At 45.4% G+C, this 20,119-nt stretch overlaps 2 protein-coding genes across 2 annotated transcripts in view; both read left to right on the top strand.

Annotated features, from left to right (window-relative positions):
- The window catches only part of LOC144891290 (uncharacterized), a 981,422-nt gene that overhangs the window by 613,020 nt on the left and 348,283 nt on the right, over positions 1 to 20,119 (top strand). The window lies entirely within an intron of this gene.
- The window catches only part of LOC137434335 (intermembrane lipid transfer protein VPS13D), a gene marked incomplete at its 3' end in the record, with an annotated part of 220,793 nt that overhangs the window by 175,392 nt on the left and 25,282 nt on the right, over positions 1 to 20,119 (top strand). The window contains 4 exon segments of the mRNA XM_078784227.1: positions 4,433 to 4,630; positions 9,660 to 9,925; positions 10,258 to 10,388; positions 10,859 to 11,014. Of these exon segments, the coding sequence (XP_078640353.1) occupies positions 4,433 to 4,630; positions 9,660 to 9,925; positions 10,258 to 10,388; positions 10,859 to 11,014 (751 nt within the window).

Genomic DNA, 20,119 nt, shown 5'->3' with positions numbered 1-20,119 from the left:
CACGGACACACCCCCGGCTGCACCTCGGACTTGCCCACCAAGCGTTCCACACACCTGTTCGTCACTTGCATCCCATGCAAGCTCATCCACTCAACACAATGTCACTCATCTCTCACTTCTCACAATACGCTGCTGAGTACACTTTCAACACACACACACGGCACCATTCACGAGCATTGCCTCATTTGCTCAATACTAAGACTCTCACACACATTGCATCATCTGCTCTACCTGGTTTCCCGCTAACTTAGTGCTCCCTGTCTTCCCTTTAAACTAAGCACATACCACGTCATTATCATCCAACTACCCTCTCTATGGCCCCAACTACCTGTCCAAAGTCGCTACTTACCCTTACCGTTACCTATGGTCATCTTCTCTAGATCCCTACACACGATATCCTAACCCTCCCGGGCTAGTTTTCACTGCCATACCCCATAGCTATTGCTCCTTTGCCCCCCGCTTTGAGAGAGATGGCAGAGTTGCCATCCCACCATAATGGGTATCTCTCACTATAAAGTTTGCTCACCAAATTCGAGCCAATTAAAAATTTGCCAATCACTCGACCAATCTGCCAATCATCAATCTGCCAATCCTTTGCCAATCATCAAATTTTGCTTTTCAATTTTGGGTCCAAAACACTATCATCATCACACGTCTACTCACTTGAGCCTCTCGGTGCGCCAATTCATCTCCAAAGCCCGGCTTCGCAAAGCCGAGCAATGAATTCGGGTGGTTTGGTTGCCTGCAGGTTGAATCCGTCCGGCATTCGGTTCAAGGGAGGCGGTTTGGTCGGGCCGAGATTCTACGCACCATCTCGGCGCGGCACCTTGCGGTCCCCGGCCCGATGGCTCAATCTCGCCCGGTCGGAACCCCGCCCCCGCCAGGGGGCACTGTGCCGCTTCCTCTTACCCGCCCCTGAACCGGACCAGTCGCCTCGCCCGACAAGGCACGGACTCGACCGTGCGGGGCCTAGCATCCAACAAAGCGCACCGTGCACCGAGCGCCCGCGTCGGCTATCCATCACCCTAACTGCTAACCCGGTCAACGTCGACGCCTTACTCGCATGCCCACACCACTCGTTCCGTTTGTTGCTCATACATCCCGCACACTCCGTCCATTCCACCTCCGCACTCCCTGTTACACACCACACCTCTCGTGCACATTCACCGTTCACACACTCCCTTAACACACCTCGCGCACCGTCTTGCGCACTCTCCCTCGGTACGTACTCTGTACCACTCACCATGGGCGTGCACTCTTGCCCACCCACTCACATGCTCCGATGGGCTCTCCCACACCCGCGCCACAACCAACTCAGGTGTGCTTTCTCGCACACCCTCTCCGTTCATCCCAAACATGCTTCCTCGCACCCGCTCCTCCACCAACTCACTCTCCGGGTCACTCTCACCCTCGCACGTACACTCCGTATCGCTCTCACTCTCTGTGTCACACTCCGTACACCCTGACGTGCATTCTCGCTCGCACTCAGTTTCACACTCGCGCTTCGTAATACGCTCATTCCCAGATGCACACTTTTTCCTCACACGCGTGCCATTTCCACTCACACGGGACCCTTCACCAACGCCCGGGTGCCATATTGACCCCAATCGCGCGAAAATTCTTTTGTCGCCAAACATCCTCCTGCAAAATCACCCCGCACAACATACAGCACGACTCACCTGGGGGATCCTCTTCTCCACGCGCACCTGCAAATCTTTATAAGGATTAGCAAGTACGGCATCAGGATGTGAACTTAGACTTTGTGCACAATCCATTTCTCCCTCCAACTGGTGCTTTTTTAATTCTGCCGTCTCTACAAGCCCGATTTTAACTATTTCTTTTTCTTTAACGACCGCTGGCTTTAATAAAATTCCCTCTACCTCAGCGGTCGCCGGCTGCCCCATACCCCGGGTCGCGATCTCTATACCCGTCATTTTACCCGTGCTTTTCTCCACTTCGTTCAACCAGTGCTCCTCGACCCGCTTTACCTCGTCGTGCATCCTCGGGACCCTCTCGCTCAACATGCGATCCATGGTCTCCCCACATTTTTGCATGCGGTCACCCATTCTGTTTCCAAATCCTTCCAGGTTACCCCTTAGTTCTTCCCTCATTTCTTTCATTTCCCCGTTAAATTTATTCCTTTCTTCACTCTGCTCGGCCATGTACGCCAGGCATTGTGTCATGAATAGGCCCCAGTCTGTTGGCACCGCGGGCTAGGCTGCCGCGCGCTCGTGCGAGGCGCCATTTTGTGCGCCTGAACCCTCGTGCGCGAGGGCGCCATTTTGTGCGCCTGATCCCCCCGCAACCACATTGCCATTTCTCTCCTCTTCCCTCTCCCCCATATACATTTCCCCGAGGTCCTGGGTCGATTCTACCCCCCCCTTCTAACTCACCCACCTGCATCCGATCGCCTTGATTGTCCATGGCACGATTTTCAAATTTAAGATTTTGTAATAAAATCGCGGGCCACTCGTAATTTTGAGCGCGCTAAGCGCTTCAGGTCCGAATCCCACTCCTGACACCAAATGTTACGGCCAATAGTACAATTGGTGTCCAAAATTTGGGCTAAATAAATTTAGTCCCAGGTTCGAATCCCAACTACTGACTACCAATTGTTACGGATACGGGGGACGGCTCTCCCATTAGCAAGGGGTGATTAGCCCCTTGTCCTGTTAAGCTGGCCGTCTCCCTGGTCCTGGTACTTGTAACGCTCTCCCGCGGGATGGAATGGATCAGGGTTATGGGTCCAGGGTTTATCCCGAATACCTTTATCCGTCCCTCCGCAGACTATGGAGACAAGTACCGCTCGAACCCCGGTTTGGATGGTCTAGTTGCCGAGCGGTTTTTAGCAACCCGACGTTCAAGCCATTAACAGAGACTAACCCGATCCTGAACGTTGGCCAAATCGTGCCACAGGTATTCAATTTGTAAAAGACAAAGACGAAGGATGTGAAGAAGAAGGAGACAAAAGGTATGAAGGACAAATATAATTTATTACTAATATTTACACAATTAAAAGAAACCAAGGAGGAGGAAGGATAATAAAATAAAAACAGAAAAAGAAGAAGCGGACACAGTGCACCTTAGCTTAACTATGCAGTCTTACTTAGTACCCCAGGACAAGACAAAAGACAGACTACGAGCACACTTACACGACTGGGGAATGAAGGCAGGAACGATTGGCTGGAAGGAGAGGAAGGTCCAACTGGAACCGGCGCACGGTCGGGCCGGGAGTGAGCAGCCGCCGCCCCCTTCTCGATCGGCACGTTCAGCAGCCGCCGTTCCTTCGCGGCCACGGTCGAAACTGCCGTCGAAGCTCAAAGCTGTGGTGGTTTAAAGCTGCGGTGGTTCAAAGCTGCGGTGGTTCAAAGCTCATGGGACATCCCTCTCTCCTCTCCTGGATCACGCAGCTCGTCTCAGGTGCATCGCGTGCTTTCCAAGGGCTCATCCTCTGTAACTCATCTGAGGTGGGGGCGTCTCCCACAGGTTATATAAGCCCCACCCTTGAACCTTCGCGAACCTCCCAGATCGTTCTCTCTCCACCCTCTCAAGCCAAACCCCTTCGTGCTTGGTTGGTTGTTCGGGGCTGGCTCACTCCTCCCCTCTATGACGAGGTGGAGACACGCCTTTCTTCTCCGAGCTGGCCGCGTGCTCAATGGAGTTTTGGGATGAAGAAAACCGCCCAAATGCAGTTGGCAATGGATGCTTTAGGAATGGGAATGAAAGGGATTCTACTCTATTTGAATTCGGTGCAATGGAGTGTTAAATTAATGGAAGACAAGGCCTTAACCTACATAGAATAAGGAGATAACTGTATAGAAGGGTATATGATTGGCTACGTGTGGTATATGAAATAACTACGGGAACAACCGTTGACCTTTATACACAACAACTGGAGGAAGGAGGGTGATATTTTACAATTCATTACACAATAAAAAAAAGACAATTCTCATATCCACAACAATATATATATATATATATATATATATATATATATATATATATATATACATACACTTTTATAGGTGAGGTATCTGAACTGTTCTGATTGCCAACTAGCCAGAAATGCATCTGCAGATGATGCTCATCCTGGCCAAGCTGCCTCATAAATGTGGAAAATGTAGTTGTACTTTACCTATAACGGTTTACAGGATGTCTTACCTTATTAGGGGCTGTAGTGAGCTGCTGGATCAGCTTTGTCAGCCTGTCCATCACTTATTGAGTTTGTACTACTTTTATAAACCAAATCCGTATCGTCAATGCCTGCACATGCTTTATTCCTTTTCATTTTCTTTTATTTCTGCTTCCATATTTTCATACGTCTTCTGCCTCTTATGTATTGTTCAATGTGTTATGTTTGCACCACTATTCTGCTGTTTGTATTTCTTTACTGTAATAAAATTATTCAGAGAGCCTTCAATATTGTGCCCAGGTTTGACTTTGGTGAGTCACAGCTTTCAGTGACGTCGCTATCAAACCAGCAGCTTTCAGTGGATCTGGCGTCACGTACATTGCGTGCTCATGACACACGCAAGCCTCAGAGACCAGGTTTTGGTGAGGATAATCCTATTCTGGAGGGATGCCGAGACACCAGCATCCCAGGACTGTGGCAGTTTGAGCTGCACTCAAGGTAAGTAGCATGTGCATTTCTGCCCAACATTGACAAAAGGAAGCAAGTTACAAAAACACGTTTGGCTACTTGCTTCCTTTTGTTATTATAAATCATTCATGTGCTGGTACTTGCTTCCTTGTGACATGGCAGTTAAAGCTAAAATAAGAACCATATTAGAACTAGAATGGCACTCTTTGACATCGCGACGTTGACTGATATGCCTCCGCCCACATTATTACATCATTATAATACTTGTACCAAGTTTGATTTAAATCTCTTCAGCTGTTCTCAAGTATCACATTTTTACCTGGCATGACATCTGACCTTTCATGCCAAAATCTAATGAGTTCATCTTTTCATCATAATATATTATACCTGTACCAAGTTTGGTCAAAATCCCATCACTGGTTCACAAGTTGGTGCAGTAACAGGATTTTTATCTAAGATGGCCTTTGACCTTTGACTTAATAACCCCAAAATGTAATCAGTTCATCATTACCTCACTATACATACCTGCACCAAGTTTGAATTAGATCCCTTTAGCCATTCTCAAGTTATTGCGGTAACAAAAACGCATCACGCATGGACGGACGCATGGATGGATGGACAGCCGGACGGGCAACCCGAAAACATAATGCCCCTGGCGACTTCGTTGGCGGAAGAATAAAAATGTGTTCCAGTGGATGCCACTTGCTTCTGTGATGTGATTGGGCTACTTACCACATTTTTCTCAGTTATGTCACTTGCTTCCTTTTGTCAAAGTTGGGCAGATTTGTAATTTCATTATCTTTTATTTTACTAACTCATTGCAATTTAGGTTTCCATGAAACTTTTCTGTCCATGTGTTGAGGACTCCATGATAGTTTAAATAATGCAGGTAATATTCAACTCAAGCAAAAATATTTGATCATATACAGTGTACCATAACAATACGTGCATTATGTTTTGACAATTTTAGTGGTTCTGTAGCTGGTAGTTGGCAGCATTAATAGCATTATGAATTAATATTGGGGCAAAGATGTTGGTGGGGCAAAATTATGATGGGGCAAAAGATGGGGCAAAATTATGATGTGCAAAGATTTTGCAAGTATCGTGCTCTGCATGAAATCTTATTGTTTGTTTGTTTGTCTGTTTGTTACTCGCCGACAGGTCACAATTCGAAACCGATCGTCGTGAAACTTCACCAAGTTGTAGAGGTCATCACAATTGAGAAGCCTTTAGATTTTGAGGTCAAAGGTCATCTCGAGGCCAAATTTCTAAAATCGCCATTTTTCATCCAATTGACTTTTTCTCTTTTTTTTCTTTTCTTTTTTTTTGTATACAGGATCGAGGCTCGTGAAAGAGCTAACATTTATCACACAAAAAGAAACCAGCACCCAAAGCATTTTGAACAAAACCGCAATGCTGGTGTCCATGTTGCATTCAGTGCCGTAAGCTTGCTTTGATAGAGCTGATATTTTTGGTGACGCATTATTGTGAGCTGACGGAACCAGGAGCCCTATGCCCCCGTCCATCTAAGCCCTTCGGGTTGAAGGCACGGCCGCATTTTCTTTTCCTTGGCATGTCGGTGTTGGTGAACGAGATCGTGAGGACGAGCACGGCCGGAGTGACTGAGCGGGTGCGGCCTGTTCCGTCTGGTCAACTGGATTTGACCAGACGCCACCAGGATTTGGAAGAGCTTACATGACAAGACAGGTTTGAGAGTTTGGTCTTGAGAGTGGAGAGATATTGTTTCCTGGCTCTCCTGAGGGTGGACACACACTTGTTTCGGGCTTTGTGAAAGGAAATGAGATTTCCTTCCGTTGGATTTGCTTTCCAGGAGACGAAAGCAAGTTGTTTCTGGGCAACAGCCTCACCACAAGATTCCGTGTACCATGGACGGGAGGAAGGGTATGACAACTGAAGACGAGATGGGAGAAATCTGTGCATGAGAGAGAGCAATTTATTTTGGAAGAATTCCCAGGATGAGTTGATGTCAGAGGCGGTAGAGATGGGAGACCAGTCCAGATGATTGATGGCTGCTTGAAGACCGTGCCAGTTGGCCTGAGTGAAATGCCAGACTCGTCGAGAATGGTCAGAGAGATGTCCACTTTAACAAGCACATGCTCAGATGAGCCGATTGAAGCAGAAGAAGAGCAGCAGACATTTGCAGGGAAGTTAGTCACAACCAAGTCTAGAAGAGAAGATGCTCCGTTGACTGAGATCCGGGTCGGGAAATTGACAGATTGTGTCAGTCCCAGTGAGTCTCAGAAGTCCTTTGCTGGTGAGAGAGGTACCCACACCAAGCCAACTGGCATGGTGACAATTGAAATCACCACATAAGAGGAAGAGAGGGTTGGGATGAGTAGATATACGTTAGTCCATATTATCAGACAGCGAAATGTAAATGGAGTCATCACTGTTTGGAGGACGGTATCCATGACAACCACGCATGGCTGGCGGACTTCCTCTCTAGTCATAGTCAACGTGTGGCCCTGAATGGGTTTCTCTCATCTCCTCTTCCTGTTCCAGCTGGAGTTCCCCAAGACAGTGTTCTGGGCCCTGTGCTTTTTCTGGTCTTCATCAATGATCTCTCTGACTCTCTTGAAAATCCTCTCTATCTCTTTGCTGATGACTCTACTCTCTGTCGCTCCATTCTTCATCCCTCAGATCGGCAGTCTGCAGCCTCCTCACTCTCTGCAGACCTGGACAAAATCACAGACTGGGCAAACAAGTGGAACATGTCTTTCAATCCTGACAAATCTCACACTTACGATGTCTCTCCGAAAAGACCGACTGGACAACCCTCCCATCCACTTTCTGAATAATCCTCTCCAAGAAGTTCTGTCACTCAAGCTTTTGGGTCTCACTATCTGCCATGATCTTTCCTGGGAAAACCACATTTCAAATCTGGCCTCCAAAGCCAGTCGCCGACGAGGCATCCTCCGTCGTGCGAAGTCCTTCCTTGGCACACCTGAGCTCCTCACCACATACAAGGCTTTCATCCGCAGCTCAATGGAATACTGCTCTCCCCTCTGGGCTGGTGCTCCTGCCTCACACCTAGCTCGTCTTCACGCTGTTGAAACCAAAGTATGCAGAATCATTGGAATCTCCCGCGATGAAGCTAACTCCAAGGGCCTCACTCACTCACCGCAGGCAGGTTGGTGGTCTTTCCGTCTTCTACCGACTCCTCTCTGGCCTTGCCCCCCCAGCTCTCGCTGGGCTCTGTCCCGCAAATATTCCTACAGGTCGCACAAGATCTGCCTGCAACCCTCTTATGGTTAAACTGCCAAAATCAAGACTCTCTGCTCACCTTCACTCCTTCATTCCTCTTTTCTCCCGCCTCTGGAACAAACTCCCTCACTCTCTTCAATCCCACTCCACCCTCCAGGTCTTTTAAACGGCTGTTCACCACCATCTCTTATCTTCCCCCATCCAAAACCTTGATCTTTTCTACCCCCGCTAATTTCACCCCAATTCCACTTTTTTGAAATACCAACTTCTGTCCTGGAAGTCGTTGGTGTCCTTGTGTTTTTATACTTCTCCCCCCCCCCTTCCCACGCCTCCTCCCCCCAAGCCCTCTCCCTTCCACACATCTCCCTGCTCTCAAATGTTGTGTGTGTGTGTGTGCTTCCCCTTCTCTCCCCATCTTGTCTTCCGCTCCCTCTTTTTATATATTGTGTTTGTCTGGTTGATTTGTTTGTGAAGTAAATGTTAGCTCTTTCACGAGCCTCGATTCAGTATACAAAAAAAACAAACAAACACACATATGAACAAAAGGTGGGAGCGGAGAGGAAGCCGTAGCCAGAGGTACTCCTGGGCGTGAGGTGGAGAGAGGGCAGTGCAGAGCGAGTGAGGAAGAGAGTTTTTGATAAAGATAGCAACCCCACCTCCAGGACGAGGCTCAGGTCTATCATACCGGAGGAGGGAGTAACCCGGGAGAGATATTAAGGAATCAGAGACATCATGAAGGAGAGGACAGACTTGAAAATTGAACAGCATTTGCATATTGTGTCAAGAAAAAGGGAAACCCACTATTTTTGAGGTCAAAAGGTCAACTCAAGGTCAAACTTCCAAAATCATCAATTTTCATCTGAAAAATCATCAATTTTCATCTGATTGACCCGAGTTTTGATTTCCATCGTCAATTTTAATCTTAATTAAATGGACAATTTGATGTATCCATGACGACTTGTTTTGGGGGGAGGGGTGGATTTTTCAAGTATTGTGCTCTGCATGACATCTTCTTGTTTGTTTGTCTGTCTGTCTGTGAAAAGGATATCTCAAAAAGTTGTGGACGGATCCGGAAAAAATATGGTGTGAAGGTTGGGTACGTGACAAGGACGAAATGATTAGATTTTGATGAATATCTAGATGTGGATCCAAATAGGAGAATTTTTCATTTTTAAATTGATTCTTCACCATTGAGAGATGCGGCCTAAAATGATATATAGTATGATATCTCAAAACGTTATGGACGGATTCGGATGAAACTTTGTGCACAGGTTGGTTGTGTGATAAGGAGAATTGATTCAGTTTTGGTGATTATCCGAATCCCGATCCGGAAACGAGAATTAAAAAAAATTATTAGTGATTCTTCATCATTGAGAGATGGGGCCAAAACGATATACAGTAAAAAAACAAAAAAAACGATATACAGTATAGCACGATATCTCAGGAAGTTGTGGACGAGTTGTGACAAAACAAGGTGGAAGAGTTGGTTAGATGACAAGAACAAGCCGATTAGATTTTGGTTCAGGTCCGAATATACAGTCTATCACAGTGTACTCAATTGTGCTAATACTATTTACTACTCCAAAAAATTATTCACATATTTCTCAATTCATTTCCTGACTCGTTATTTCTTTACTTTAAAACTTATCTCTTGGCATAACCCCAGGTAATCCAATAACTGTTGCCATTTTACTCACCTTTCTATACCATTTCCTTAAATTATATGCATTCACTATATCCTGCCTCAACTTGTTCAATAATCAAAGTAAATATCTTTAAATGAATTGTTTATGCTACAAACACTGATTATCCTCTTTCACCTTTTTGCCTTTAGGGAAAATTGCTTCACCATAGTCTTAAACAATCTTCGCCTTATACTTGCCTTCCCCTGGTTGAGTGATGTCAGCGAGTTCTTCACTTCATCTGTATCAGATGAAAAAACTCAAGATCCATCATTGGACCGTTCCAGTCACGGCTCAGATATGTGCCTGGAAGAAGATTGTGTATGGTTTAGAACTGTGAAAAGTGGAGTGCTTACCAAGAGAGCAACTGCTCACTTAAGCAGCAAACGCTCCTCAGAAATCAAAGTCAATGCCACTGGTAAGGGTCATCAAAGAGTTTGATGACTTTTAACATTCTGATCAAGAGTGGAAATGCTGTTGCCTTTGTTATACTACCAACCTGATGTGCAGTGAACTTTATGATGTCATTTTCCTCTTTTAGTTTTAAAATTGATTGATAGATTATGCTTAATATTGCAATTCCAGTAATGTTTACTTATACAAGGTGATGCTTGTTGGTATTGACTATGGCACCATGAGAATAAAAACGTTTTTTGATTTAAAAGTCATGGCTTGAGGAACATGAGGGCACATTAGCATTTCATGGTTTTGGAACAAAGTTTAATCATTTTATTTGCTGTTGACCTCAAGGTGTGGAGCTGGTGTTGCCAATTTATCCAGAGTCTAGAGACTCACCAGTGTTGGTTCTACGAGCCACGGCAGTGGTTACACGACGACCAGGCAGCGAGCGTCCACTCTCTGCCAGCCTTGCTGATCTTGAGGTATGAGTACTGTCTGGAGTGTTGGGGTCTCAATTTTTGCTTTCAAAGAAATCGGTGACCTCACCAGCATGTCTATGATGGCAGTGCACATAATTGCCAAATTTTTACAATCTCTTTGAAGAACCTCACTCTCTTTCGACTGTTTAAGGAATAACTTTTATTAACCTTCCTGTTATTTATTGTGTTATTGCCAATTCATTGCATCAGCCTTCGGGTTCCTTTTTATTTTGACTTGAAAGTAGAAGCCAATTTTCCTGTTAATTATTCATCATCTTCATCTTCATCTTCATCTTCATTGTCATAGTCATCATTTTACAACATGAGTTTATGGACAACTGCCATTTGAACCAAATATATGAAGTAGTTGTTTAATTGTTAGCCACCTATGTTACTATAAGTAAAACTTCTGGATAGTATTAGGTTTTAAATGGTGCTTATTTATTTTTGTGTCAACTTGTTTATTTTTACAGCTGTTCTCATGCCGTCTGGATAATGAGCAGAGTTCGGCCCTGTCCATCTTGGACCCCACTAATTTGTTCCTCGAGCTGAATTATTGCCCAGCACATGCTTCCTCTCATGGCCTCCTTGATGCTTTTCCTCAAAATCGAACACCACCCATGTTGGAAGTGAGTGTGCTTTCCATGCTTACACCATTAATCTCTGATATTGGCTTTTAGCCAAACTTTTTTGTTTAAATGATTTGTTTCTGTTGAGATTACTATTTTCAAGAAAGATTATATTTTTAAAGTGACATTAAATGATAATAAATAATTCATAATCAGCTGAATATCTGCAATATATTTTCCCCATATTTTATTCCCCATGGAGAGTTCTTTACAATGAGCCATGTCTCAATTTTTTTCTATTCGGCGTTTTCCGAGATTATAGAGGTGCAAAGTTTTTTCTTTTTTCCAAGATGGCGGCCGAACCACGTGACCGATGACGTCATAATTATTTTTTTTCTCCAGTTTATGCCGACATGGCGCTCAAGAAATTTCATCTTGATTGGATGAAGTTTTGTACTTGTCGAATTATGACGTCATAATGGAGGCACCTATGACATCATCATTAACACATTTTATTCCCCATGGAGAGGTCTTTACAATGAGCCATGTCTCAATTTTTTCTATTCAGCGCTTTCCGAGATATAGAGGTGCAAAGTTTTTTGATTTCTCCAAGATGGCGGCCGAACCACGTGACCTATGACGTCATAATTATCATTAAAAAAATTATACAGGTGGAGTTGCACCTATGGTGAAAATTTCCTGTCAATCGGACCAACGGTTGCAGAGAATATCATATTTATTCTGTGCGGACAAACAGACAGACAAACATACAAACGGACTAAAATGCAATACCCTCTCCTCTGGTGAGGGTAATAATACAACAACCAATGATGGAATTCCTTTATTTCACACACTCATAAATACCTTAATGCTTTCCACCTGGTCCATGTGCTTTGCTCTCATGGCCACTCTTGCCTGTCACCCATACCAATTCCCCAACTCACTTGCATACCCCCAAAGCATTGGTAAATTTAGCTTTTCCAATTACCACTGGGGAGTGATGTGGAACTAATTAATTTAGCCTTGAATGATAGACAGACTCAAAAATTAATGTCCAAACTTATTCAGAAGACAATCGACAGATTTTTTATGAAACGTGGAGGACTTAGCTTAGGTTACAAGGAAGATATACGTCAAAGGAATTCAGAAAACCACTTGGGAAGAATCGAAATCCCAAAATAACACACACACACACACACACACACACACACACACACACACACACACACACACACACACACACACACACACACTGTTACATGCTCCTCCCCGACCCCCTGGTCACGGTGTATCTCTGAGCCCCGAGAGGAGTCACGGCAGAAAAATGTGTTATTCTGTATGTCAAAGATCAATGGTGAAGCCACACCAATTGTTACTCACAAACAAATATTGTATTAAGATCACACAAGAATAACAGTACAACAATAATATAAATCAAAAGTACAATCAATATCCTATAATGGTACCATCAGTTTTGTAATATATAACTCACTGTGCTCCAAGTGAGTGAAACAAGAACTTCCCCAATGTCTCTTATTCCCGGCTTCCAGCCAACGTCGATCCGCTCCAGCGATCGACAGATCAATGTCCAATCGAGACCAGAATCCCGTTCGGATGATAGTCACAGTCACGCGGCCAAAGCTGTGCAAAGGCGCCCTCAAGGCGACTGGGAAATCCAAAGGTGCCCTCCGGGCGACTGGGAAATCACACCCTCGGGTATGGACGTTCCACAGCTCACAGTCGGCGACATGCAGACTTTCCACTCAAAAGCCACGTCACACACACACCCCAGATCGACATCTGAATGCGGTGAAATGGTCGAAACGAGACGAAACCATGAGCGAAGCGCAAGTCCTGTGCGAGTCAAAATGGCCGACGGCCCGGTCTCGTGGCTCAACGGCACGACGATGATTCTCTCCTGAATCGATCGCAAAACCTGACACGCAGGTTAATCTGTCACAGCGATAACCACTCTGTCGCAGGAATCCCTTTCCTGGGAAACCGGAAAGTTCGCTCGTGACTGTTGTTCGCCAACGTTCGCTCCAGACCACAAATAGCTCGGTTCCTTGTCCGACTCACTCGCTCCGCCTTCTTTCTCCTCTTCCTCTTCGTTGTCCCGTTCCCGATCCGGTTTCCGATTTCTTTTAACACTAACTTTTTCACCTTTTGAAAACAGTTCATAAACAATAAACTTTTTGAAAACAATAATAGTATGTGGAATCAGAAATGTTTACAGTGGATGAAAACCACCACAATGGAAGTGACGAATCCGTAACACACACACACACACACACACACACATGCACACACACACACACACACACACACACACACACACACACACACACACACACACACACACACACACACACACACAATAATTCCTAAGCAAAATCCTGAAACATTGGTGCAGCACAGTCTTCTTTATAGGGTTGGGGGGTGGGGGGGCTGAGGGGAGGAGAGAGGGAGAGGGATGAACTTAGATCGGGGGATGGGGGAACGAGATAAGAAAGTTGCAAGAGATTCAAGCGTGGTGAAGGCAATCTGGTTTTGTCCATTCCTTTAATCTTGGGAGAGATTTGGGGTTACAGAAAGTACAATTCTCAGTTGTTGTGAAGCATACATGTGTACTGAATCAAATCGGATTGCTTCCAGTGTCAAAATGAAAGAAAGTGTACATTCATTAAATTTCTTGGGGAACGGTACTCCTCCAATGTTGTTGCTAAGTCACAATCTAATCTTCTTTGCGGGATGCGTCGTGTGTACCCTTGTATGGAGCTCAACACTTATTAATAATAGCTTTGGAACTACTTATATAGGCTTATACAAAATATTACTAACTAGCGGGGTCACCCGTGGGAATCCCACGGGCATGGATGTGTGTGACATTTCGACATATTGAGTTATATGCTGCACATTCATTTTTACAAAATGGTTACTGGCAAGTCATCAGATCCAGAAATGGTGTGAATTTAGTTATTTCACATAATATGTGACCCCTCACTCCTCTCCACCTGACACTCTCCTGTCTCCACCTGACACTCTCCTGTCTCCACCTGACACTCTCCTCTCTCCACCTAGCACTCCTCTCCTCTCCAAACCCTCACATCCCTCTCCTTTCCAATCCCTCACCTCTCCAATCCCTCACACTCCTCTCCTCTCCAATCCTTCACACGCCTCTCCAATCGCGCCTCACACTCCTCTCCAATCGCGCCTCACACTCCTCTCCAATCGCGCCTCACACTCCTCTCCAATCGTGCCTCACACTCCTCTCCAATCGTGCCTCACACTCCCCTCCAATCACTCCTCTCCAATCGTGCCTCACACTCCTCTCCAATCACGCCTCACACTCCTCTCCAATCGTGCCTCACACTCCTCTCCAATCGCGCCTCACACTCCTCTCCAATCGCGCCTCACTCGCCTCTCCAATCGGCTTTCCCCGTCTCGTTTCTCTCCTTTTTCTCCCGTCTCGTTCTTTTTCTTGCTCCAAATCGGCCCGTCGGAATCGGAAATCGGCCCGTCTCGCCCGTCGGCCCGTCGGAATCGGAAATCGGCCCGTCTTGCTTTTGTGCTTGTGCGTAAATAAATTGTGTTCATGACACCATTTCTGGTGTTGGGCTAGCGGCTAGGGTGCCGGCTTAGGATCCTGGGTTCGAATCTCGGTCGATCGCCGAATTAATGCCAGGGGGGTTGACTCAGCCTGTCATCCTTCCGAGGTCGGCTAATTGAGTACCAGTTCACTGGTAATTCCCTGTTTGTCGTTGAAGGCGGCAAAAAGGGTTGGCGTCAGGAAGGGCATCCGGCCGTAAAACATTGCTTCAAAAAGGGGACAAAAAAACAACAACTACCACGGTCCCCGAAAAGGCCAACCCCCGCTTTGCGGGGAAAAATGGCCTCTAAACGGTGGTTTTTACACCATTTCTGGATCTGATGACTTGCCAGTAACCATTTTGTAAAAATGAATGTGCAGCATCTAACTCAATATGTCGAAATGTCACACACATCCATGCCCGTGGGATTCCCACGGGTGACCCCGCAAGTTTGCATTGACGTTCGTCGATGGACTCGTTCGCCCGTCTCATTCGTTTTCTTGCTGCATCCTGTTCAAGTCTGCGTTCTTCATCGATCGTCTCATTCATTTTGGAAATAGAAGTTTCCACGCAGCGCATGAATTGTCACGATCCTCAAGAGGAATTTGTCTCGTAATCATCAAATGATAAATGGCAAGTAAATTATATTGTGGAAAATTAAAGATTTCAAATAAACCTATTTAAAGTGTATTCGCACATAACTAATTTTAAAAAACGAAGAAATATCTCTCGGTAATTTCCTGAAACATATTTTACTTCCGGCTAATAATGTTGAATTAAATAAAAACGAAGAAATATATGTCGGCATCATTGTTGACGTTTTTGTGACGACTGTCATCAAACGAAAAAGTAATATATCTTAACGGAAAAGCAAAAGCGAATTTTTAATATATATCGACACGTTGCCGTCGGTGTCATGTTGGGCGGTGTATGATACACCATGACGCGATTTTTAAAAATATATCTCTGCATTTTCCCGCGTGTGTGGAATGTTCTCAATTATTGCTGACACCGAGTCCAAAACCATCGATAAAAATGAAATCATATGGTGAGTTAGATTGGAGATAAAGGCGTGAGAGAGACTCAATGGCCTTGAAGTTGAAGTTACAGGCGTTTGAGAATTCATTTCGTTCTATAAACGGCAACTTTCCATTTTACAAAATGGTTACTGGCAAGTCATCAGATCCAGAAATGGTGTGAATTTAGTTATTTCACATAATATGTGACCCCTCACTCCTCTCCACCTGACACTCTCCTGTCTCCACCTGACACTCTCCTGTCTCCACCTGACACTCTCCTCTCTCCACCTAGCACTCCTCTCCTCTCCAAACCCTCACATCCCTCTCCTTTCCAATCCCTCACCTCTCCAATCCCTCACACTCCTCTCCTCTCCAATCCTTCACACGCCTCTCCAATCGCGCCTCACACTCCTCTCCAATCGCGCCTCACACTCCTCTCCAATCGCGCCTCACACTCCTCTCCAATCGTGCCTCACACTCCTCTCCAATCGTGCCTCACACTCCCCTCCAATCACTCCTCTCCAATCGTGCCTCACACTCCTCTCCAATCACGCCTCACACTCCTCTCCAATCGTGCCTCACACTCCTCTCCAATCGCGCCTCACACTCCTCTCCAATCGCGCCTCACTCGCCTCTCCAATCGGCTTTCCCCGTCTCGTTTCTCTCCTTTTTCTCCCGTCTCGTTCTTTTTCTTGCTCCAAATCGGCCCGTCGGAATCGGAAATCGGCCCGTCTCGCCCGTCGGCCCGTCGGAATCGGAAATCGGCCCGTCTTGCTTTTGTGCTTGTGCGTAAATAAATTGTGTTCATGACACCATTTCTGGTGTTGGGCTAGCGGCTAGGGTGCCGGCTTAGGATCCTGGGTTCGAATCTCGGTCGATCGCCGAATTAATGCCAGGGGGGTTGACTCAGCCTGTCATCCTTCCGAGGTCGGCTAATTGAGTACCAGTTCACTGGTAATTCCCTGTTTGTCGTTGAAGGCGGCAAAAAGGGTTGGCGTCAGGAAGGGCATCCGGCCGTAAAACATTGCTTCAAAAAGGGGACAAAAAAACAACAACTACCACGGTCCCCGAAAAGGCCAACCCCCGCTTTGCGGGGAAAAATGGCCTCTAAACGGTGGTTTTTACACCATTTCTGGATCTGATGACTTGCCAGTAACCATTTTGTAAAAATGAATGTGCAGCATCTAACTCAATATGTCGAAATGTCACACACATCCATGCCCGTGGGATTCCCACGGGTGACCCCGCAAGTTTGCATTGACGTTCGTCGATGGACTCGTTCGCCCGTCTCATTCGTTTTCTTGCTGCATCCTGTTCAAGTCTGCGTTCTTCATCGATCGTCTCATTCATTTTGGAAATAGAAGTTTCCACGCAGCGCATGAATTGTCACGATCCTCAAGAGGAATTTGTCTCGTAATCATCAAATGATAAATGGCAAGTAAATTATATTGTGGAAAATTAAAGATTTCAAATAAACCTATTTAAAGTGTATTCGCACATAACTAATTTTAAAAAACGAAGAAATATCTCTCGGTAATTTCCTGAAACATATTTTACTTCCGGCTAATAATGTTGAATTAAATAAAAACGAAGAAATATATGTCGGCATCATTGTTGACGTTTTTGTGACGACTGTCATCAAACGAAAAAGTAATATATCTTAACGGAAAAGCAAAAGCGAATTTTTAATATATATCGACACGTTGCCGTCGGTGTCATGTTGGGCGGTGTATGATACACCATGACGCGATTTTTAAAAATATATCTCTGCATTTTCCCGCGTGTGTGGAATGTTCTCAATTATTGCTGACACCGAGTCCAAAACCATCGATAAAAATGAAATCATATGGTGAGTTAGATTGGAGATAAAGGCGTGAGAGAGACTCAATGGCCTTGAAGTTGAAGTTACAGGCGTTTGAGAATTCATTTCGTTCTATAAACGGCAACTTTCCATTTTACAAAATGGTTACTGGCAAGTCATCAGATCCAGAAATGGTGTGAATTTAGTTATTTCACATAATATGTGACCCCTCACTCCTCTCCACCTGACACTCTCCTGTCTCCACCTGACACTCTCCTGTCTCCACCTGACACTCTCCTCTCTCCACCTAGCACTCCTCTCCTCTCCAAACCCTCACATCCCTCTCCTTTCCAATCCCTCACCTCTCCAATCCCTCACACTCCTCTCCTCTCCAATCCTTCACACGCCTCTCCAATCGCGCCTCACACTCCTCTCCAATCGCGCCTCACACTCCTCTCCAATCGCGCCTCACACTCCTCTCCAATCGTGCCTCACACTCCTCTCCAATCGTGCCTCACACTCCCCTCCAATCACTCCTCTCCAATCGTGCCTCACACTCCTCTCCAATCACGCCTCACACTCCTCTCCAATCGTGCCTCACACTCCTCTCCAATCGCGCCTCACACTCCTCTCCAATCGCGCCTCACTCGCCTCTCCAATCGGCTTTCCCCGTCTCGTTTCTCTCCTTTTTCTCCCGTCTCGTTCTTTTTCTTGCTCCAAATCGGCCCGTCGGAATCGGAAATCGGCCCGTCTCGCCCGTCGGCCCGTCGGAATCGGAAATCGGCCCGTCTTGCTTTTGTGCTTGTGCGTAAATAAATTGTGTTCATGACACCATTTCTGGTGTTGGGCTAGCGGCTAGGGTGCCGGCTTAGGATCCTGGGTTCGAATCTCGGTCGATCGCCGAATTAATGCCAGGGGGGTTGACTCAGCCTGTCATCCTTCCGAGGTCGGCTAATTGAGTACCAGTTCACTGGTAATTCCCTGTTTGTCGTTGAAGGCGGCAAAAAGGGTTGGCGTCAGGAAGGGCATCCGGCCGTAAAACATTGCTTCAAAAAGGGGACAAAAAAACAACAACTACCACGGTCCCCGAAAAGGCCAACCCCCGCTTTGCGGGGAAAAATGGCCTCTAAACGGTGGTTTTTACACCATTTCTGGATCTGATGACTTGCCAGTAACCATTTTGTAAAAATGAATGTGCAGCATCTAACTCAATATGTCGAAATGTCACACACATCCATGCCCGTGGGATTCCCACGGGTGACCCCGCAAGTTTGCATTGACGTTCGTCGATGGACTCGTTCGCCCGTCTCATTCGTTTTCTTGCTGCATCCTGTTCAAGTCTGCGTTCTTCATCGATCGTCTCATTCATTTTGGAAATAGAAGTTTCCACGCAGCGCATGAATTGTCACGATCCTCAAGAGGAATTTGTCTCGTAATCATCAAATGATAAATGGCAAGTAAATTATATTGTGGAAAATTAAAGATTTCAAATAAACCTATTTAAAGTGTTTTCGCACATAACTAATTTTAAAAAACGAAGAAATATCTCTCGGTAATTTCCTGAAACATATTTTACTTCCGGCTAATAATGTTGAATTAAATAAAAACGAAGAAATATATGTCGGCATCATTGTTGACGTTTTTGTGACGACTGTCATCAAACGAAAAAGTAATATATCTTAACGGAAAAGCAAAAGCGAATTTTTAATATATATCGACACGTTGCCGTCGGTGTCATGTTGGGCGGTGTATGATACACCATGACGCGATTTTTAAAAATATATCTCTGCATTTTCCCGCGTGTGTGGAATGTTCTCAATTATTGCTGACACCGAGTCCAAAACCATCGATAAAAATGAAATCATATGGTGAGTTAGATTGGAGATAAAGGCGTGAGAGAGACTCAATGGCCTTGAAGTTGAAGTTACAGGCGTTTGAGAATTCATTTCGTTCTATAAACGGCAACTTTCATTGGATTTCCTTCCCGTTTTTTTTCAACCGAGTCGAAAACTATGTTAGCGACTGTGAAAAATGAAATGATATATCGAATTTTTAATACTAGGGCATTGCCCGTACTATATCTATATCTAAAATTATATCCCCCCCCCTCTATTTACATGAAATGGTTTGGTCCAAAGCGAACGGCTTGCGAGTGGTGACAATCCCCCCCCTCTATTTACATGCAATGGTTTGGTCCAAAGCGAACGGCTTCCGGAGTTTGGTAAAGAAATCGCCATCGCGTGCACAAACGCGCAGGAAAGCGAATGAATCGCAAATTCGTTTTTATTAGTTGTAAAACATAGTTTAACGCCAACATAGTTTGCAAACGTGAAATAAATGAATACGCTCTCAAATGTGCCATCCGAGGCAGAGTGTGCCCGCCACGTTCGGCACACGCGATAGTTCGCTGCTCTCTGATTGGTTGAATCGTTTTTTGGACATAGCTCGGTAAGTAATTGTCCGATTAATATGAAAACTTGAAAAGGCACATCCTCGGGTCCCCAGCAATATACCTGGCAAGTTAAAAGTATATCGGACCCGTGGTTGTCGAGAAACAGCGGTCACAGACAAACGTACAGACAGAGATTACTGGAATTATAGATAGATGTATCGACACGTTGCCGTCGGTGTCATGTTAGGCGGTGTATGATACACCATGACGCGATTTTAAAAAATATATCTGCATTTTCCCGCGTGTGTGGAATGTTCTCAATTATTGCTGACACCGACTCTAAAACCATCGATAAAAATGAAA

This window comes from Myxine glutinosa, chromosome 1, assembly GCF_964187855.1.
Source record: "Myxine glutinosa chromosome 1, kmMyxGlut1.1, whole genome shotgun sequence".
Classification (NCBI taxonomy): Eukaryota; Metazoa; Chordata; class Myxini; order Myxiniformes; family Myxinidae; genus Myxine; species Myxine glutinosa.
Note: the sequence above shows the minus strand (reverse complement) of the source record. Positions and strands in the feature narration are given on the sequence as shown.